The 23062-nt window shown below is 39.5% G+C and overlaps 1 protein-coding gene across 2 annotated transcripts in view; it reads right to left on the bottom strand.

Moving 5' to 3' along the window:
* Positions 1 to 21853, bottom strand: part of LOC311283396 (complement C3-like) — a 207675-nt gene extending 185822 nt beyond the window's left edge. The window contains exons 1-5 of one of the 2 annotated variants that reach the window (XM_084397761.1): positions 21707 to 21853; positions 21427 to 21622; positions 21152 to 21320; positions 20929 to 21005; positions 20622 to 20710 (exon numbers count right to left, since the gene is read on the bottom strand). In XM_084397761.1, the coding sequence (XP_084253887.1) occupies positions 20622 to 20710; positions 20929 to 21005; positions 21152 to 21320; positions 21427 to 21622; positions 21707 to 21777 (602 nt within the window). In that variant the 5' untranslated portion in view covers positions 21778 to 21853. The remainder of the gene's footprint in view (positions 1 to 20621; positions 20711 to 20928; positions 21006 to 21151; positions 21321 to 21426; positions 21623 to 21706) is intronic. The other variant, XM_084397762.1, reaches the window with a different exon arrangement.
* Positions 21854 to 23062: the final 1209 nt, after the last annotated feature.

The raw sequence follows: 23062 nt of genomic DNA, 5'->3' as shown, positions 1-23062 counted from the left end.
GTCATTTTGTACCCACCACTTTTAACTTCCGTCCATATTAATTTGACTTTTGGTCAAACAGAACAGCTGCCTTTCTTTAAACTGAATTTCGTTTTGTATTAATTATATCTTAATTTTAATCAATGTTTCATGAACCAATTGCCTGGATTTAATAAATAAGAAGTATATAGCAGAATCACGACATGGAGGCGCCGGCGAGTGAACTGGAGTTCGTCTCATAAATGAACCGAAACATCAGAATATAACCAGCTTTTTAAAATGGTTTTTAAAACTAAATACTATTTTTACAATTTTTTTTTACTATATTCTAATTTTGTCAATAATTATAAAAAAAATCGCCAATAAGCTCATAATTTGTGCTAAAATAGTATTTAGTTTTAAAAACCATTTTAAAAAGCTGGTTATATTTTGATGTTTCTGCGCAAGATCAGCAGACAGTGAGGTTCGGGTTTGTTTTCCGATCAGAGCTCGTGAGTGGAGAGCGCATTTCTGAATATTCCGCTCCGCTCGTTCATTCCGCAGGGTCGCTCGCTCAACCCAGATGTCCTGTTGCCTGGTTCGAAAATATGTGGAATAAGGGCTGCTTCCGACTAAAAGTTTTTTTTCTAGTCGACTAGTAGGCTAGTTGTTCATTTAAGTCATTCGTGGACAAATCACCCCTTTATATTCATTTAATTACTTATATAGCCTACAGGATAATGAGCGTTTACGTAATATAGCCGCACTCAAGCGCACGACCGCACACATAAAGCTTGCCACAAAGAACCGGTAAAAGTAATGATTATGAATGCGTCTAAATGTGTCTAAATATGCTGTGAATGTGAATGTGCATTATACGCTGAGTTTCGGTTCATTTATGAGACGAACTCCAGTTCACTCGCCGGCGCCTCCATGTCGTGATTCTGCTATATACTTCTTATTTATTAAATCCAGGCAATTGGTTCATGAAACATTGATTAAAATTAAGATATAATTAATACAAAACGAAATTCAATTTAAAGAAAGGCAGCTGTTCTGTTTGAGGTCTCTGTGAAAGTTTTAAAGCAGTCTTTTAGAGCCGATTTCAGAGCGCTCACGTCCGTAACCGAGAACTGACACGTTGTTTTTTCCCTCATAAATGCGAACACGAAAAATTAAATAAAATGAATATTATAATGTTTTTTTTTTGGGGGGTCAGACAATGATTACCAAATTTCTCTCTCATATTGCTCCATAACCACTGAAAACGGTCAAAAAAATCGAACCAAAAGTCAAATTAATATGGACGGAAGTTAAAAGTGGTGAAATCGACGCTTATGTGTTTCATACCATGTAAAGGGAAACATGATAATATAAAAAGTACTGTACAGTAATGCAGAAAAGCGCATTACAACCAAGGTAAAGCTATTAAAAACGTTCAGTGGCGGAACTAGAGTTTTATACATGGGGTGGCCAGGGGATGGCCACTGCTACTTTCGGGGGTACACACACACACACACACACACACCACACAGTGGAAGGAATTGGGTCACTCTGTTTGTGTCTATAAGTGTTGAACATCCAAAATATTTGCAGAAAACAAAGCTGAAGCACCAAGGAGATAAGATGCAGTAACATGTGTCTATTATAAACTGCTGAGTTTAAAAAAAAACTCACATTTACAACTTTTTTCTTTTTTTTATTAGATATAGCAGGCATCAAGCAGACATGTACTTGAAAAATGTAAACAATTTTAGTGCCCATCAATATAAAATCTTATCCTAGGAAGATTTAATACAACATAACTCTGGGGTCCATTGGTGATGCAAGGGCTGGGGTCTGTTTGAACCTGATCTGCCTGTTTGTGCTTCTTTAAAAAGAACTCTGATATCTCTCCCTTTCTTTTCGTGTTTAATTGACCCTGTTCAAAAATATTACAAATGGCAAATATGATTCCAATCATATTCATATTCTAATCATCATCCAATTACCAACATTTTTATCTTAACTCTTTCTCGCCAGCATAAAAAAAAAATAGCCTAATAATAATTGTCAGCCATCATTAGCGTTTTTGGAAATTTTCACAATTTCATGGCACCCCAGAATATTTTGTTGTATGAATATCAAAAGAAAGAACAGACCCTGTGCTTTTAAACAAAAAAAAAATCAGTTTTATTCTAGCTTCGTGCTTCCTTTTTTATCAACACTTTATTGTTGGTAAGTTTCATAAAAAGCAACATGAGCAAAAAGCTGAGAAAATCGCATTTTTATCAAAGACTACATCTAGATCAGATTCAGAATGATGATCAAAACACAGTAGATCGAGTCCATCAACACCCTACACCAAAAAGCTTCACAGTCCTATAGTGATCGCATTATGATATCGCTTGTTTCTGCTCTTCTTTGCCTGCGTTTTGATCTGGAGTTAACGTTAGCCTACTCATTCAGGAGATGCGTAATAGCGCCCTACCGTAAACTCGTCAAAGCCAGGGAGAGTAATTTAAATTACATTCTAACTATACATTAAATCAACTAAGTTACCAGTCAAGTTACCAATTTGATCATTGCTAGCCCTATTCTGAACTGAAGTAACTGAGATACCTAATTGATTTCAAACTTCCAAATGTTAACTTGCTGAACACTGACAGCTGTGGCATCCCCACATTAGCTAGAACATTTGTATACTGTAACGTACACACGGCATGGTACTGTATATGCGTGTATTAATGTATTCGGAGCAAACAACTGATGCTAAACCTTAAAAATTTACTTCAAATATGATGTTTTCTTATTCTTCGGTGAAGTTCGGTATCTTGCAACTATCTCTCATTCCAAGCAAGACTCGCTAACAGAAAGAGCTTGTAAGTCTCCTAACCGCTTTAATGAGGACAAAGCCAACAAAAGAGAAACCTTGAGAGTCAGAATCCGCTCCGGAGCTGACTCCAAGGGCTCAAAGGGGGCCTTCGTCAAACCCTCTAGGACAACAGAAAGGTCCCATGAGGGAACTCTAGGGGAGCGAACCGGTTTCAGGCGCTTAACCCCACGCATGAAGGCCGAAACTAACCTTAGTTTCCCCAGGGGAATCTCGTCTGATTCCCTATGTGCTGCAATAGCTGCAACATAAACTCTGAGAGTGGTAGCAGCTGCTCCAGAAGCAAACTTCTCCTGCAGGAACTCCAGTACTGAACCCACAGGGCAGTTAACTGGGCTCCTATCATGTGCTAAGCACCATGTCTCAAAAACCTTCCATTTGGAAGAATATAGCCTCCTTGTAGAAGGGGCTCTAGCACTCGCAATGGTCTCCTGAACGTCAGTTGGGAGATCAGAACTTAATGCTAACGGCCTCTGATCAGCCAAACATACAGCTTCCACATGTCTGGGCGAGGATGCCATATCCTGCCCTGCAGCTGGGACAGCAGGTCTTCCCTGACCGGGATCTACCAGGGGGAAGATTCCAGCAGAGGAATTAGCTCCAAAAACCATGGCTGAGACGGCCAGAACGGAGCTACCAGGAGGAGGCGGACTCCACTCTCTCTCACTCTGGCCAAGACCGCCTGGATCAGTTTGGGCGGAAAGGCATAGAGTTTCTGCGTTGGCCAAGGGTGAGCGAACGCAACTATCCCTAATGGAGCCGGGGGACTCAGGGAGAACCAAAGCGGGCATTGGGACGACTCTTGAGATGCAAAGAGGTCCACTTCCGCTTCTCCGAAAACCTCCCAGATCAGAGCCACCGTCTGGCGGTTCAACATCCATTCTCCCGATCTGAGTTTCTGCCTCGACAGAAAATCTGCTGCGAGGTTCAGAACCCCTGGGACATGAACTGCTCTTAGAGATAGGAATCTGCTCTGAGACCACAGGAGAAGGTGACGCGCATGCCTGTCTAGGGTGCGCGACCGAGAACCCCCCTGCCGGTTCACATGAGACACCACTGCCATGTTGTCTGTTCTGACAATTACATGGTGTCCCTCCAGAAGAGGGAGAAAATGATGCAGAGCCAGAAAAATGGCTCTTAACTCCAGGCAGTTTATGTGCCAAGAGAGAGTCTCGCCAGTCCAGACCCCACACGCTGGTCTGCCTTTGAAAACTGCTCCCCAGCCGGTGAGGCATCCATCGTAATCATCTGGTGACGAAATACAGTACCCATGCTGACCCCTTTCCGAAGAAAAAGAGGGTCCCGCCAAACTGACAGGGCTCGAAAGCAACTGCGCGATACCTTCAGTAGGCGAAGGGTTGGCACGGAGGGCCGAACCCCTGAGAGCTTCATCCACCACATGAAGGGTCTCATGTGGAGCAGGCTCAGCATTAGCACGGAGGAGGCCGCGGCCATTAGGCCCAGCATCCTGCGGCAAGTGCCCACAGACACATGATGGCCTAGCGAAAAACGGGCCAAGCATGTCGTCAGACTGGAAATCCGTGCAGGAGCCAAGAGGCCTGCATGAGAACGGAATCCATGTTCACCCCCAAGAAAACGGTGTTTTGAGCCGGAGCAAGAACACTCTTCTCCGAGTTCAACCTCAAACCGAGAGACTGGATATGACTCAGGGCGATGTCTCTGTGGTGGGTCACTAGCTCCCTGGACTGGGCTAAAATGAGCCAATCGTCCAGGTAATTTAGAATACGGATGCCCTGGAGCCGCAATGGGGCCAGAGCTGCATCCATACACTTCGTGAATGTCCTCGGGGCCAGAGCGAGGCCGAAGGGAAGGACCCTGTACTGGAACGCTCTTTCTCCAAAGGCAAGTCAGTCGACGGAGGTCCAGTATGGGACGCAAACCGCCGCCCTTCTTCGGGACCAGGAAATAACAGCTGTAAAAGCCCCGCTCGGTTTCCCCTGAAGGAACCTCCTCTATTGCTCCTTTGAGAAGGAGGGATGAAATTTCCTGCTGAAGTACAGAAGCCTGAATGGCGCTGTCTACTACAGTAGGAAAGACCCCGTTGAAACAGGGGGGATTGCGGCAAAACTGAAGAGTGTAGCCGAACCGAACTGTGCGAAGAACCCAAGACGATACCCCTGGCAAGCGCTCCCATTCCTGAAAGAAATGTGAAAGAGGAAGAGGGATGTTGTAATGCAGACGACATACCTGAGTGAGGGTGTCGTGTTGACGTTCGTGGGGTAGAGAAGTTGACTGTGCAGGAGAGCCCTTGGCGTCCTGGCACGTAATGGGAGGCATCGATGCTGGGGTCATGGTGACCAGGTCCGCCTGCTCCGGAGGAAAACGGAAAGTGCCTCCGAGGATGCGACCGGCAGTTATAGAGAGTGTCGGGGTTGAGGGGAGAAAGCAAAAAGCATCTCCTTCCTCCCGCGCCGATTGGCTGAGTAGAGATGGTGAAAACTGGCCTGCACTTCGAGACACTCTGAGTGGCGAAGGTGACAGGGCAAGGAAAGGAGAGCTGGGAGGTGGGCAGAAACGCTTGCGCGGTCTGTCCCAACCTTGAGGAAGCAGAGGAGCTCTCCTTTTTCCGACCGGAGGGTCAGGAACGGCTCTGGGCCGCCGGAGCGGTCGGTTTGTCGGACCGCTTCATCTGGAGGCGCTTGTGAGGCCATTGACGTGGAAACGGACGACCGCGGGCTCCCCAAACCGTGGTAGGTGGGGAATGCACCGGTTCGCTCCTCCTGGAAGAGAACTCCGGTCTATGAGAGGGAGGTTCTCTGGGTCGAACAGGGGAGGGAGCAGAAGGTTCCCTAGCCCTCCTGGGCATGAACTGTCTGAACGCGGCTGATTGGGATTTGGAGGAGTGGAATTTCTCAACCACCGTGTTGACTGCTTCACCAAACAACCCTGTTTGAGAAATGGGGGCGTCCAAGAGGAAAACCTTCTCCTTGTCACGGATCTCCGTGAGATTAAGCCACAAGTGGCGCTCCACCGCAACGGAGCCAGCCATAGAGCGACCTATAGCGCGTGCGGTATGTTTGGTGGCTCTTAAGGCTAAATCCGTAGCCTTCCGAAGCTCCTTGACCGCTTCAGGGGTCACGCCGTCGCCCTCGTCCATTTCCTTCAGGACGTCCGCTTGGTAGGCCTGAAGAATGGCCATAGTGTGCAGGGTCATGCCTGCCTGCCCAGCTGCCATGTAGGATTTCCCAATGAGAGAGGAAGTAGTCCTACATGCTTTAGAGGGGAGGAGGGGGCGCGACTTCCAGGACGGCGCAGACGACGGAGCAAGATGGTCGGCTAAAGTCTCCTCAATCGCCGGAATGGTGGAATAGCCCTGTTCCACAGAACCTACTAGGTTGGTGAAATCAGCAGCTGCCGCATTAGTGAGGCGCGCAGAGAAAGGCTGCTTCCAGGATCTGGAAATCTCGTGATGCAGATCACTGAAAAATGGCAGCTTTCTCCGTTGAGGCCTAGAATTAGGGCCACTAAGAAGTCGGGCCAATCAATAGCGAGCGTCAACGAGCGTATGGGGCGCAAATAATCGTGCGAAAATTCGACTGGCATGCCTCGCGCGTGCCGAGGGAGAGAAAGAGCGGGGCTCGTCTGCTCGAACTCCACATCCTCAAGCTCTACATCCGAACCCCAAGTCGAGGATCCTCGAGAGGCCTCGAGAGGCCTCGAGAGCGCGACAGGGGGAGACGAATGATTCCCTCTCAAAAACCGCGAGCCGCGATTTGAGGGTTTTGAGCAACAAATTTTCACAGAATTTGCATTTAGACGATCCTATGACTGCCTCGCGCGCATGTGAAAAGCCCAAACATTTAACACACTTACTGTGTGGGTCGTCGTTAGCGATGTAACGAGCACATGGCGGAGTACAGCGTCGGTATTCCATGGCAACTTCACCATAAGGAGAAACAGAGTTCCGCTTGAACAGTCGCAGAAGCGCCGAGAATAATCCAGAAGTCGTATTTTTCGAGCTCAGAAAAATCACGAGCGAAGGGCAAACGTGACCGCTTCGTTCTGAAGGCAGAGAAATCTGAGAAGCAGATGGCGCGCGCGAATATGTAATGATGCGACGTAAGAGCGTCGGGGCGGAGCCAGATTGCGCAGGTGCCATCAGCCAATGAATTTGCGTGATTCTATAGGGCCTCAGACAATCGGCACATTCAGAGAATATCCCACTGCGCTATCCGCAGCGTTGAGTGAACCTATGAAAGAGAACTGTGCGAGCTGCCGGCGAACGTAATTTTTTTTTTTAAAAAATCAGCATCAGCAACTGCCAGTAGCAAATAAAATTTTGGGGTAGCACCCGGGGTGCCCAATCGCATGTCAGGGGTGTCCAGTGCCACCCCGGACCCCCCTCTGGCTCCGCCACTGAAAACGTTCAAATGCAAAAAGGAACTAAATGTAAAATTAGATAAACTAGTTAATGATACTGCGCAATTGCTCTCGGTCTCTTCAAAGGTCTTCGCGAATTATTGTGTTATAAGACTCAGTTATCATACATCACGTCTCTTCTACTGCAAGTACACAGATAAAAAAATAAGACAAATGATGCGCGTTTGAGTCTGATTTTTATGAAGAATATGTGACTGTTTATGTAACTGGCAAAAGAAAACTTCGCCAACCAAACGTTTGCCAAAAATGACATCAAAATACTGCCAAAGCACCGAGAATCCCTGTCATGTTACTTCAATATCATACAGTATGCTCAGCATGAAGTCGAGCACACATACAGTATTGTCGTCAGTATGGCCTACATGAAACGCGACTGCCATCTACAGGTTTTAGTATTTCCTGCGTCCAACACCTAATCCCCCTTCTGCAGGATCCCGCAGAATTTGAGAAGGGTCTGGCTGCAGACCTGCACTTGCACTCTCGGACTTGTACTCTCACACTTGTACTCTCAGACACCAGCGCTTCCTCTGCAACTTAAGTGACGTCACTTGCAATCGACGCATAGTGTGGTTCGTGTCGGATTGAGAACAGCTCCCAATGTCGTTCAGAAATCGTTTCTGTAAGTATACAAATAAATATATATATATATATCGTCGCTGTCGGGCGGAAACCTTGTCCAAATTTTGTCAATTTCATATTTTTCATAAATCGATGCTATTGGTCAGTCCCCATGTTGTTATGTTATTTTTTACAAATTATTAACCAATCTAAAGTGTTGAAAATAGCTAGAGAGCAACTCTCTTAACTCCATTGGACACTTCAACTGTCTGAGAATCCTCGTAACTCCACCAATTCTTCACTCCGCGGCGGGAGCCTGCGGCATTTTATCTCCTCAGGATTGAAAGTCGCAAAGATGAAGAAATCCTCGTCGAGCAACACGTAAAGCAAGCCTTAACTCTGATTCTATCTGTGTTAAACTATGATACCAGTTATTGATGTATTTTAAATGTCTACTAATTACTAGGCTTATTATACGTGTGCATTGAAGTTTTAAAATGTATCTAATATAATACTTGAATTGAATTAAATGTTTTGGATACCAGCATTATTTTTTTATTTTTTTTATTTTTTTTATTTTACTGACTCGAAGTTGTCATTGTGCATGTAAAATACCCCAAGTAGCAAGGTTTTAATTTATGGGAGAAAAAAGGGCTGTCTAAGTTACTGGTGCCAAGGATAACTCTGTATGTTTTTTTAGACAATAACGAGTGAAAATAGTTAGGTTAGATACATTTGAGTAGGCCTGTTTTGTTAAAAATCGATAGCTGTAATGCTTCGGTGCAGTAGGAATTGAGCCATGAAGGTAAGTGCGTGCAGATTAGGCTAATTTTCGCCATTAGACAGCCTAGTCACTTCGTCGTTTTTTGTTCTGCTTCATATAGCTCTTAAACCTTTAAAATGGACTTTAGGAAGATGTATGTAACCACCGTCGTTAGCTTTGGTTAACTATAATTGAAGCCTTTTCTCTTGTCAAAAGGCTCAACGCAACCGCCGACTTTGTTTGTGTGCAGATTAATTTCCGCCTATTTTAGACAGTGATGTCACTGGCTTATCTTCACCTCTTCCCCACTCCTTAACTTTTTCGCCAAAAATATCACATGTGGCAGGCCCGTGACCAAGCTTCAGCTAGAAGTTTAGTATGATTTCTCATTTTGATGCAAAGAAGCAGGTAAAGTCAGTCATGTGTCTATCTTGTTAATCTAAAAAAGTTACCTGAGTGGTGGCTATGTTACAATGAGTTATGTATATGTTCAATCAATGCACTAACGTTAGCTCATTACAATACTAAGGCTTGTCCGTGACACAAATGTTTTTTTGAAGGGGCAAGTGAAAGAAATTGACTTGCCTGACGAACAAGTAGACTGATTAAAACTTCAGTGACAAAAAATAACTAGGAGAAACGCAAGAATGGTTCTGATTTTATTACATTCAGCGTAAACAGCGATTAATAAGCCTAATGGATAAATTATTTCTGGTAAATCTGAGGCCAGAGCTGAGAGAATTTAGTGGAGAAATCAAAACAAATGGGCAGCACCCACAAGAAACCCACAGAAGAAACAAATTCAAAATGTTGAGTTTATTATTAATAACATATGATATACATTTAAGTAATAAAATGACTATGTTTTGCCGAATATTATCACGGTTGCAATTATAATATTGATTAAAGTTAAATGTGCAAGTAGTTAATATTAAGTTCATTACATTTTAGACACATTATTGACTGTTTTTTGTTCTATTTTACCAACGAAAATAGTTCCAAATAAAAAAAAGCAGCGCCCAACAGTGTTTTACTAAATGATTCAGCGTTTTGAACGAATCGGTTGAATCAATGACTCAGTTATTAAGTGACGTGCTGCCACCTACTGGCAGATTAGTTTCATGTTTAAAAGTATCATTACATTTTCCAACATTTCTTATTTGTATATTCAAAATGTTTTTTAAAACATTAATCTCATAGCCTAACATTAATTATTGCAGTTGTAATTTCGCAGTATACATGATTTAATTTAATTGGTACAGGCCATAGTGTGTTATTATTAACACTGAATTTATTGATCAAATGTGAACATTTGACGTGAAAGATGATGCATACATTTAATAAGGTTACAAAATTGGCCTTTATCAAAACAATTAACGCCCTAGGATAAATATGCACAAGTATATAAAAGCTGATAGAACACTGATGAGGATATTGCTTCAAAATAAATTATATTTACACCACCAAAAATAATTTTCCCCACACAGAAAAGTAACTTTTTTACTCAGAGGGTTATGGGTTAGGGTTAACAGATAATGATTTAATGGCTACTGCCTTATATGTTTGACTATTTGTCTGGCTAGTGTAACTAGGTTCCCATAATCAGTTACAGTTGTATATCTACTGCATCTTACAGACAATGCAAAATTTATTTTGAGGCTCACTATTTCCTGGAATTTTTCCCAAAATGCATTGTTTTTATTTTTTGGTAATCAAAATATTCTGGATTCCTTGTCTTTTTATCAATATGAATAAAAAAATAAATGCAGTTTTGTGTACAAATTAAGTAATCCATTTATTTTATTTTAAAAGTAGTTGTTTCCAGCAGTAATCTACAGCAAGGCCATTTTTCCATGATTACTCCATTACACACACATTCCCATGCACACACATTCTCATACATACACTCACATACTCTCACACACACACAAAATGCTGGAAACAGATAGAAAATTACTATTCTTTAAAGACTTCTTATCCAACGTTAGTATTACAGCCTTCATCTTCCAGTTGAAATGGCTGATAGGTAAGAATGTACTGTTTGCCCTCTCTGAGCATCATAAATTCATGAAATGTCCCCCATAAGCGGTATAACTTTTTTTTTTTTTTTACATTTACAATGGCAAGCCTAGTTGCCACCCCTCATTCTGCTCTTGCTCCCCCTTTGCCACCCCAAATATAAAATCCTGGACACGCCCCTGAGTAGGGGAAGGGCAAACTCTGTTTACGTGGCTGCAGCACTGCATTATATATTGAAATGGTCCAGTGGTAGAGCTTTTGCCAAGCGTGTCAGGGGTTGTGGGTTCTAATCCACACTCGTATATATATATATATATTTTTTTTTTCTCATTAAAATGTTTATCATGATTATGTTTATCAGTGGTTGTATATCAGGCAAGCATACGTTTGTGTGCATTTTGTTTTGTAATTTCACCGGAACGAATAGAGAGTCTCCACAACGGATTGAAGCGCGCGTCCGAGTGAAGACTGTGCGCGAGCCACAAGAGAACACAGTATCCGCGCCACTGATCGCAGCGGCAACGAGCACTTGGATCAGTTGATTTCAAAAACAACACATTTCAGCGTTAGATCGCCTCTTACAAACGAACTAAATGAATGTTCTGCTAGTTAACTGGAGATGTTTTATTTATTTGTATTGGTACATTACATTCGTGCCGCAAGATGTTTCAAAAGTGGTGGGGACAATATCGACCTTTGCAAAAAGTGGTGGGGACATGTCCCACCTGCCTATATGCTCGCACATATTAATCAAAATAAATCGACACAGTGGTAAAAGGTCGGAAGACCAAAAGTTCCATGTGGAGAATTCGGAAATTTTCTTTTTCCTGAATTACCACTGGGTGTGAATTGTGCTAAATAAGTTGCCTTATCTTCTCTGAAAAGCATTCCGGACATTCAGCTGACATAAAACAACACTTTAATAAAAAATAAAAAAAACTATCCAGTGATGAAATGTTTTCTGTGTTGACACAAATCTTGGATGTGTCTATGTCCTAACTGCTGGGATAATCACACAACGCGCATGACACGTCCAATTTTTTTTGAGTGTAAAAATGTTTCACCAAAATTTGTTTGTAAATAATAGTTAAACTTTTTACAGTGTAAGGACTACACATTTTTGTATTACCTTTAACACAACTAATGTGTTATTCCTCTTACACAGAAGTGTGTTGAAACCTTTTACACACTAATGTGTTATAGTTACACAACTTGTGTCAGATATGTGTCACATGTGACTGTAGTCGGTGTGTATTTGCCAGACTACTTCCTGTGTTTTTACAACTGAGTGTTTGGATGAAAACTGAAACGTATTGTTAACTTGTGTTTATGGAGTCCAGTGACGTTTAATAAAGAGTTTGTTTGAACATTTGGATGGTTTAGACATCATGAATCTACATAGACAAGCTCTTATTGAGAATTAACAGAGGTTTAGATGTTGAGGTTTCATTGAATGTTTTATTTGAAGTCACCAGAATCGTGATTAAAGGACAATTCCAGTGAAAAATGAACCTAGGGGTAATTAACACATGGTTATCGAGTTGATCGTTCCGTGGGATGCGTTTTCATGAAAATCGAATGTAAAGAGTTTTAGCTCTAAAAACAGATTAGCTCATAACGCTATTATATGGGGCATAGAATAAGTAAAAGTAAATCGCTATAATACCACTAACAAGGCTCAAAATAGCCTCACACTAACACGGTAGCATAATGAGGGTCCCTACATGCAAACCGAAGCATTGAGAACTTTGTAAGTGTACAGACAGTTTAATAAGAAGATACTTTATAAAGACAGTACATTACGCGTTTACAGGCATTCGTCATCTTGGAAAACAGTCTCGACTAATCGAGTCACGAATGCCGTGCTAAGTGAGCTGGTTGATAGGAATTACGTTTGTGAAATCTAACGTAGCACGGCGTTATGAGCTAATCTGTTTTTAGAAATAAAACTCTTTACATTCGATTTTCATGAAAACGTATCCCAGGGAACGATCGACTCGGTAACCATGTGTTAATTACCCCTAAGTTCATTTTTCACTGGATTTGTCCTTTAATGGCTCCTTTATTTGAGCTCTTAACCCTTTACTCTTCTTTTAGTTTTTCTCTGGCTGCTGTAACTGTATTTTAATAAAATAAATTTGTTATGGTGAGAAAATATTATCAGATGTTTCTTGATGATGTCATAAGCAGCAAGTGCTGGTCTGGTCAAGATTATGAGTATATGGATGATTTGCATTTAATTTATTTATGTGCTGTTAGTTATAACAATCTTGTGCCACTACATCATGCTATCCAGCAGTGCAGAATAAAAAAAAAAATTCAGAAAATTTTAATCTACAGCAGAAACTAGTCAAACACAGACATCAAGAATCAGCCTATGCATCTCAACAATGGTGACAAACAAAAAGCTTCATGCCGCAATGCATGCTGGGAGTCATGGCTGAGATTTGTACTATGGTGGCACCCAGCATGCATTGCTGCATGAAGCTTTTTGTTTGTCACCATTGTTGAGATTCATACGCTGATTCTTGAGGTCTGTTTGATACCATAGCCTGTAAAGTCCTGTATAAACTGTGAGTTAAAAAATTTATTTTAAGTTAATTGCAGTATGCTAAACTTTTTAAAAATCTTCTTTTTTATATTACACTCATCTTTCAAATATTAAATTCTTGATGAGCTTAACAATGCCTCAAAACGTATTTATTTACTGCTGCTTTTAGCTTACAGTGATTGATCCATTCTAAACTGTGTAGTATTATTTTTTTTACCAATTTTTATTAATGTTATTTACTGTACGTACAGCACTTTGGTTGGCCCGTGGCCGTGTGTAAATGTGCTCTATAAATAAACAAACTGAACTGAACTGAACAATCTTATATGTCCATGGTGATAATATTATCATCTGAGCATATTTGTCTCATGATTTTTTCTGCTGTTTTAAATGTGTTAAAATAAATACACATTTACAGCAATCAGAGAAAACTAATGTTTAAGAGTCAAGGGTCAAGAGCCCAAATAAAGCTGACACTAATCACGATTCTGGTGACTTTAAATGAAACATTCAATGAATCGTCAACACCAAAACCTGTTACAGTTTTTTCCAACTGCTTACACACATTTTCAAAACTATGTCTCCTTTTTTCAAAACTCTACACACAATTCACCAAACTGCACACACAAAATGCAAAATGTCTCACTTCTCCTTCAAAATGTAACACTGCATTCAAAATGCCATAAACACAAGTCAGAATGAAGCATGAGGGGTTTTCTGGGCCCTGGAGGTGTTCTGACATGCTCTGACATTTGTTGTTTTTTCAGTTATTTATAAACATGTTAATGGCAAAGGTGTAAATTCACTCTATAAAGCACAAACAGGGCTACCATCATATCTGATCAACATGCTTGTAAATCTTTGTGTTTTTTAGAGAATAATGTTTATGCGTGGTTATTTGAAAAAATAAAAATGAAAGTTGCTGAAATAAAACCACAAAACATATAGTAAATATGTGTCCGCAAGACTTTTGACAAATGGATGTTGTTGCCTAGGATTTTTTCTTCAAAATGATGTGAAAATCATCCTGCCTAATCGTTCTCATAAAACAATACATTGATTTAAACGTTGTAAAACAGTTTTTTTGTCAGAAGAGGTTTATGCATGGGAGTGGGAATGGCTATAAATATTAATGAGATTCAGACCAGGGGTGTGACATAGACACCCCCCCAATGACTAATGGCCCATCGCAGCCTGAACAAAAGAAGTAGAGGAGGTTTTGTTTTTCAATCTGTTTTATTGTAATTCCTCTATGTGGAGGAACCACAGTCTATGGGAGGAACATAATGTTCTAAATTTGCTCTAAGCAAATCAAATGTGACCAAAATAAAAAAAATAATCAGTCTGTTATAAACAAAGCAATTGTGAGCGATAAACAAAAGTAACTTGTACAATCCGACCCCCCAAACATGAAAAGAGCTGAAAGAAGTTAAAGAGAAAACAAATAACGCACACTATAACCTTATAAACAATAATATGTTATAAATTATATGCGACTTTTAATACTGTAGGGCAGTAGCCTACTATTCCCGGAAGCAACCTCCGAGTGGCCCAGCCCATGGTCCCGTGTCGTCAAAAACGTTACGTAAATTCGAGATAGTGCGCGCAGAAACACATGCGCAAAACCGTTTTGTAAAATGATATATGAATTATTTTTATTTTATCATATGTCATTTAAAAAAAAAAGGACATTTTACAAACCTACGTTTTGCGCATGTGCTCCTGCACGCACTTTTTCAGTCAGAACACAGCAATCAGAGGAGGACGCGCTGAGGAATTTGTGACTGTTTCACCTGTTCAACCACATCAAAGTTTCGTAATTAGTAAGTCCGTGCTTTTTCTCTTTTTTTCTTTCTCTTATGTGCTGAAGGGCCGCTGTGCCTTAGTGAAACGGTGTTTGTACGTGAAGAGCTCTTTTCCAAAACGCCATAAACCTAAAAAGCTGTCTCAAAGATCCAGCAAAAATAATGAGTATGAATATGTAAAATATTGCAATAAGACATTTTAATTGTTTATTAACTTCTGGCAAAGATGAAGTTGACGATAGGCTATTGACTTGCGATCTTCGCAGTAGGCTAGTGAACGCACCGGAGAAATGCACATTTATTACATAGTTTTTTGTTTTGGATGGTTTTGTTTAGAACCAGCTTTCTGTAAATATATTTCACATTTTTTAGACCTGCGAGGCGAGTAGGCTACGGTCTGGTTCATGATGATCTCCAGTTCAAGCACCTTATGTTGTGATTGCTAGCCTATTTACTTTTTATGTATTAAATCCAGGAAATTTGTTAATGAAAATAATATTAAAATTAAGATACAATTAATACAAAACGAAATTCGTTTTAAAGAATGGATTTGTGCTTTCTGTTTTGAGGTCTCTGTGAAAGTTTGAAAGTCTTTTAGTGCTGCTTCAGAGCGCTCGCGTCCATAATGGAGAACTGTCACGTAATATTGTTTTTTCCTCATAAATGCGAACATGTGTCAACTAATGCAAGTACATTTAAAAAGACTTACTCACCCGAAATATTATCCACGGCTGGATCAAGTCGCTCAACGTTCGTCGCTCAAAATACAAACGTTCGTCGTCAGAGTCCTGCTCTTCTTCTGAGCAAAATTTGAACTCGTGTCATCTTCCAACAGCACAGGAAAGTGAATAAATGAAACTTGCTGGTTTTAAGGCATTTCAGGGGGCGTTTACCTTATTTTGCATAGATCACCTCAGCTCATTATCTTATGAATAGCGCGCTCTGCGAGTGGGTGTGAACTCATTACCGATAATTAGGTGAGACGGGAGAAACTGTACTTCTCTTTAGTTTCATACAGATTACATTGCAGGAGAATATTTGTTTTGAATGTGAATTGTTTTATTTAAAAGTAGAAATTTAAAGCTTTCTTTAGACGCATGTTTCATGGTTGTGTGATAAGTATTAGCTGAGTTTCAGTTCATTTTCCAGACTTGTTTCAGAAAGATTTTTGCGGAGACAGAGTGAGCTGAAAGCGCACCCTGTTTATTTTATTTATTTAAAAATAAAAACAAGGTTTTGATGTTAATGTGAGTGTACACAAAAAAAAGAAGACCCTCCCCACTAAGCAAAATGATGTCCGAAAGACGTCTTTTCAATGTCTTTGTTACAAAAATCGGACGTTGAAATGACGTCCACTGAGGAGCCAGAATGAAAGTTTTTATGACGTCTTTTTTTGACGTGTTCTGCACGTCCGATATAGACGTTCATCGAACCTTCGTACAAGGTTAAAAACTAGTTCAAATGTGGCCATTGTGGACATATTGCAACATCATTTATGGTCTCATTTAGACATAATTACTTTGACTATTGCTGTCAGATGATCTTAGTGAGAATTAACAGAGGTTTAGCTGTTGATATTTGTTTAATTTGAAGTGTCACCATTGTGGTGATCAGTGTTTGCTTTAGTTGGGCTCTTGGTCCCCTTTCTTTTTACTTTAACTTTTCTTTGACTCCTTTAACAGTGTGTTTGTGTAACACAATTGTTGTGGCAGAGAAAACCTAGAAAAAGTTTGAGGTGTTATCAGCTCAATGTTGATGATGACATAATCATCACAAAATGGGCCTTTAATATTGTGTTTAAAGTTTTGTGTTTATATTTGGCATTCATAACCACCAACTTTGTGGAACTGCATTATTGGTGCCAAAAGCATTAAAATTATAACTTATTTGAAGGTGTATAAAAAGCATGTGCACATGTTTTGAGCAAATGTGTCATATAGTCACACACAGACATCAAGATTTTGGATATGAATCACAACAACGGTGACAATCAAATAAAAAAGCTTGGGAATTAAGGATGAGTTTTGTACTACGAAAGCTACCCATCATGCATTGCAGCATGAAGCTTTTTTTTTTTAAATTGTCACCATTGTTGTGAATCATATGCACAATCTTGATGTCTGTGTGTGACTATATGATACATTTGCTCAAAACATCATGCTGTTGAGCACATGCTATTTATACATCAAATAAGTGATCATTTTAATGCTTTTGGGCACCAATAATGCAGTTCCACAAGGTTGGTGTTTATGAATGCCAAATATAAACACAAAACTTTAAACACAGATGCCCATTTTGTGATGATTATGTCATCATCAACATTGAGCTGATAATACCTCAAACTTTTTCTAGGCTTTCTCTGCCATAACAATTGTGTTACACAAACACACTGTTACAGCAGTCAAAGAAAAGTTAAAGTAAAAAGAAAGGGGACCAAGAGCCCAACTAAAGCAAACACTGATCACCACAATGGTGACACTTCAAATTAAACAAATATCAACATCTAAACCTCTGTTAATTCTCACTAAGATCATCTGACAGAAATAGTCAAAGTAATTATGTCTAAATGAGACCATAAATGATGTTGAAATATGTCCACAATGGCCACATCTGAACTAGTTTTAAACTTGTACGAAGGTTCGATGAACGTCTATATCGGACGTGCAGAACACGTCAAAAAAAGACGTCATAAAAACTTTCATTCTGGCTCCTCAGTGGACGTCATTTCAACGTCCGATTTTTGTAACAAAGACATTGAAAAGACGTCTTTCGGACATCATTTTGCTTAGTGGGTCTATAGCAGGGGTGCCCAACCCTGCTCCTGCCGATCGACTGTCCTGCACAGTTCATCTCCAACCCTAATCAAACACACCTGCCTTTAATTTTCAAGTGATCCTGAAGACCTTAATTGGTGGCTTCAGGTGTGTTTGATTAGGGTTGGAGATGAACTGTGCAGGACAGTAGATCGGCAGGAGCAGGATTGGGCACCCCTGCTCTATAGTTTATAATCATGTATTTATTTTATTAATATGACCGTAAATGACGGATTTTTTTAAGTTTATGTTGCTGCTATGTGAAAAAAATCCAGCAAAACGCGGGGGCGCGTTTGCCGACCTCAGAGGGTTAAAGTTAACCATTTAAAATGAGTAAAATTTACAAAATATATTTTATTGCCAACATTGAAGACACCTGGTGTTAACAAGCAGAATCACTGAAGGAGAAAACCATAATTAAAGTCACCATTATGGAGATCAGTGTGTGTTTTAGTTGGGCTCTTGACCTTAAATTATTAGGTTTATTGGTTTATTAACTAGAAAATGTGATGTGATGGTGTTGGTTGTGTTTTAACATAATCGTTATTTCACAATCATTTGACCTGAATCACTGAACTCATAGAGTCCAATTTATGAGTTAGGTGAACTATATTAATTATAGCAGCACTGGCCTTGTGCAGCATCATATTTTTTTACTTTTACAATGTAAGGCAAATATTTTCTAAAAAGTTTCTCTTACATACAAAGGAGACACACAGACATCAATAATCAGCCTGTGAATCTCAACAATGGTGATATTTATAAAGCATGTTGCAGTGCATTCTGGGTTCCACCAATCAAAACTCATTCATGGCTCCCATCATGCATTGCTGCATGAATAAATAATGAGCTTATGTTCAGAGGTGATCTGTTCGTCACCATTGCTGAGATTCATACGCAAAATCTTGATGTGTGTTTGTGCCAAAAAAACAACAACAAAAAAACATATTTATTTATTTTTTATTATTGATTTGATCATTTGGATTTCATTGAAAAGGCTAAAAATATTATACTGCTGTAATTAATAAAGTTAACTTAACTCATAAATTGGACTCTATATGAGGTTCAGTGATTCAGGTCTAATGATTGTGAAATAATGATTATGTTAAATCACAACCAACACCATCAGATCATCTTTTCTATTTGTTCATCTGGCTGTTATAACTCATGTACAGCAGCCGAACAAAACTTAAAGTAAATAATTTAAGGGTCAAGAGCCCAACTAAAACACACACTGATCTCCATAATGGTGACTTTAATTATGGTTTTCTCCTTCAGTGATTCTGCTTGTTAACACCAGGTGTCTTCAATGTTGGCAATAAAAGATATTTTGTACATTTTACTCATTTTAAATGGTTAACTTTTAAGGAATTCATTTGATTAATTATTACTCAATTCTAATTTGTTAAATTTAATTAATAATATTGCTTGTAATCTGTTGCCTCATTTTTATTAATTAGATATTAATAAAATCAATGTATTCTTTTTTACAGTGTAACAAGTACACTGTAAACACCAATGCAATTTAATATTTTAATACTACAAAATATGCCCGATGTTACAGTTACTGCACTTGCCGCCCAGAACAAAAGAGAACATCCCAATCGAGTGAAGGGATTGCTGAAACTGAAATGGAAGCACATCTTACCTAATTCAGACTAAAACACATCTATTTAGCCTCACATACTGACTTTATTTGTAGTTCATACTGTTTTAATACCCTGTATTTTCTTTCTCATTTTTAGGAAAAGCACTTAATTACCATTGTTCATTTCTATACCAATACACTTGCAATGAAGCTAAAAATATAAACAACTACATCATTATGTTGATATCCTATATTTTTTTACAATAAAACTTTCGACAAACATGTCTTCTAATATCCTCAGTTGTTGCATATACCGAGCTGCATCAAACACATGTAAATTACTTTCATTGAACCCATTGTGCGAGTTCACTTTAATACCACGTGATTTATATACATGTTGCTGCTGATTGGACTGCAGTTCTGACACACCGACCAAACAAGAGAAAATGCATCTCAAACCCCGTTGCACACCGGTGCACGCCGTTTCCAGAAAACATGACGTTCAACCTGGAAACCGTAGCAAAACGTTGCGCACCGTTTTGAACTTGAACGTGCCCCAGGTGAATAAGTGTAGCATTTTGATTGGTTGTGTTTGGAAAAGGAAAGCAAGTCACTTCCTGATAGATCTTTGTGTTTTAGGTAGAGAATTGTGTGTAGTGTTTTGCAAAAAGTGTTTTATGCAATTGAAAACTGAGTCAAAGGCTGAGAAATAGCTTTTGGCATGTAGTTTTGCACTTTGAGTGAGAGGTTTCAAAAATCGTGTGACATGAAAAGATTTTGTGTGTAAGCAGTTGGAAAAAACTGTAATTCTCAATAAGAGCTTCTGTTGAGTCTGACAGAAATAAAGTTAATCTGGTTATTAATAACAAGTGAAAGCAGCATTTGAAAAAGACATTGGAAAAGAGGCATGATGTGATTGGCTGCCAAAAAACACCCGTTAATCTTTAAGTTTTCATGAATTAAGATTTAATTTATTTATTTGAATGTATTGCTTTATATATTTTAGAGCATTTTATGGGATACCATATAAAATATACCTATATTTTTTTTCATAAACACAAACTCTCCTCCACCCAGTGCTATTCTATCCAGAGTTACATTTTAACACACATTGTGTGCTAAAATCTACACAACATGTGCCAAAATGCTATCTACACAGTCACATGTTGTTTTTTGACACAACTCTTTTTGCAGCGCAGTGAATATAGGCCTAGCCCTAGACATTAAGCAATAAAAATGTTTTGTCGGCTCAGTCAGGTTGAATAGCTTCAGTCCTGTCAGTGTTTTACATACCTGGCAACCTCAGGAATAGCGTAGCTTCTAGACTGCATCCCTTTCACTGGATATATCTTCTCTGATGAAACTGTGATGCCTTGTGGATTCTTCAGAAACACAGAAATCAGCATTAACACTGTGTTTGCTGAGATCGTCAGTCACATGCTCATTATTTCTGAAATGTCATGAATGTGTATGGGGTGTATGTGTGTGTGTGTGTGTGTGTGTGTGTGTGTGTGTGTGTGTGTGTGTGTGTGTGTGTGTGTGGGTGGGTGGGTGTAGGTGGGTGTGTGTGTGATAACTGTGCAATTATAAAAAGGTGTACCATGATCTCCACCGTGACTCCGTGAGTCTGATTGAGTGGTTTCAGGTTGGGCGTCAGACAGAAAGTCCTGTATTTGACTGTAAAAGATATCAAGCAAAAACTTAAATATGAGTTCAGATAAAAAGCCCTGATAAAAGCAGCACCCAGGTTAATAATAAACAGAATGATGTCATGATGTAACATGTTTAAATCCACTTTGTCATGTTTTAGCACATAATCTTACCTGTGCTAGCAGGTGTGTAGATAGGCTTGTCTGTCTGTACAAATATATATCCAGACTGGAATGAGACCATGACCACTTTCTCCAGAGTTTGAGATGGAAACCGAGCTTGTAGATACACATACTGCTTCTCCAGAGGATCATCAGAGAACAAGTTCTGATCATCAGGGATCTAAAGAATAGAAAACAAAATTAACCCTTTGCAAAATTTGAATAAAAGAAAAACACATTTTTCAATTTACAAACAAAAATATACTTTTTACATAAGGTGGCATCACCTGTATATCTTTAAGGATCTGGTAATTGTTTTCTGCAGTCAGTGTCACTGTTTTGAACAGTATCTCACTGTCTTTCTTTGGGAAGTTCTTCACTGAGATCCTCACGTCCAGGTTTCCTCCAGAGTAATCCTGAGCCTCCACAAACACGTTCTCTGAGGAACCCACTCTCAGCAAATTAGGAGCTGACAGAACAAACCTGAGGAGATCAAATCACAGCGTTTGAAATCTTAAAAACTGATTATTAGTAACTCTATGAGCAAACGGTGTGTTTAATACTCACAGCGGGTCACACAGTGTGAGGAGGGGTGAGGAGAGAAGAACAACAGTCAGACACAGCAGCTTCACCTCCATCGTGTCTGTGTGTGTGTGTGTGTGTGTGTGTGTGTGTGTGTGTGTGAACCTGCAGCAGCTCAGATTTATACTCGTCTCCGTCACCCTCACAGTCCAAACTGCTATTTATCTATCTATCTATTTGCTTGCTTTTTTTGTTTGCAGTTTGTTTTACTGGAAATTACACAAGGGAGTATTAAGGTCACCCACGTAGAATTAAACAGTATAGCACGTAATGCTATGTTTAAAATAACCTTTTTGAATTTTTATTTTGTAAATGGATACTTTGATTTCTCTCAGGGAACTGAATTTATTTAACATAACCATTCAAAGACCAATAGTTCAGATTTGTCCACTAGACTTCGTTTAGTGACTCCTCCTGTAAGCTTGTCATTGTTACTCCAGCAAATGGAGATCATTTCATGATCGGCAGGCTTGAAAACCACATAAAGATGTCTATCATGAAAGAACACTTCTGCTGTTGTCAGTCAAATTGAGGACAGTTTTCCCGTAAATGACGTGCAAATGTAAATGTAACCTTTGGTAAAAATTGGCAGCTGCTCTGTTGATTTTTTAGGGGTCATGAAATGTGTAAACTGCAGACCTGCAATGATGCACTGTTAGACCTTACCAGGTTTTTTTACAGTATAATACTGGCAACACTGTTGCCAGTATTTTACTGTTAATTGTACAGTTCTTTACTGTAATCTACAGTATGTTACTGTAAAAATGCACTAAAACTCAAGTTAACTAATTTCACTTGCAGAAACCGACTGGCTTATATTGACCAACTGTCATTAAAATTTATAGAGCATTAACAATGTGAGCAAAATAGTACTGTGAACTTAATTCATTTGAAACCACAAAAAAACTTTGGTAAATAAAGAGATTTCCACTGGACCAGCAATTACACACAACATGCAGCATATCATCAATGTTTGTAGATCTTCTCCTGGACTGAAGCACAGGCTCTACTCTTCTGCACAATGGTGACCCAAAAACAAGATTTTACAGTAAACTACTGGCAACCTGTTTTATAACTTACAGTTTATTACTGTTAAAATACATTTTGTGGGTGTGTCTTTTTATCTTACACTGTTAAGCCATTCAACCCCACAGGGAATCCACACTACAAAGAGTAAAAGTAACATTGAGACAGTGTTGCAGTGAGATAATTAAGAGAATATGTAAGTGATTGTTGAGCATTAGTGATGAACACCTGCTGTTAGAACAGAAAATAGAGAAACACAAGAACTACAACTGACTTCCAGCCATTACACATTATTACACTTATTATTAACCAGTA

Source organism: Rutilus rutilus, assembly GCF_951802725.1.
Source record: "Rutilus rutilus genome assembly, chromosome: 2".
Lineage (NCBI taxonomy): Eukaryota > Metazoa > Chordata > Actinopteri > Cypriniformes > Leuciscidae > Rutilus > Rutilus rutilus.
The sequence above is the reverse complement of the archived record's forward strand: the minus strand, read 5'-3'. Positions and strand labels throughout refer to the sequence as shown.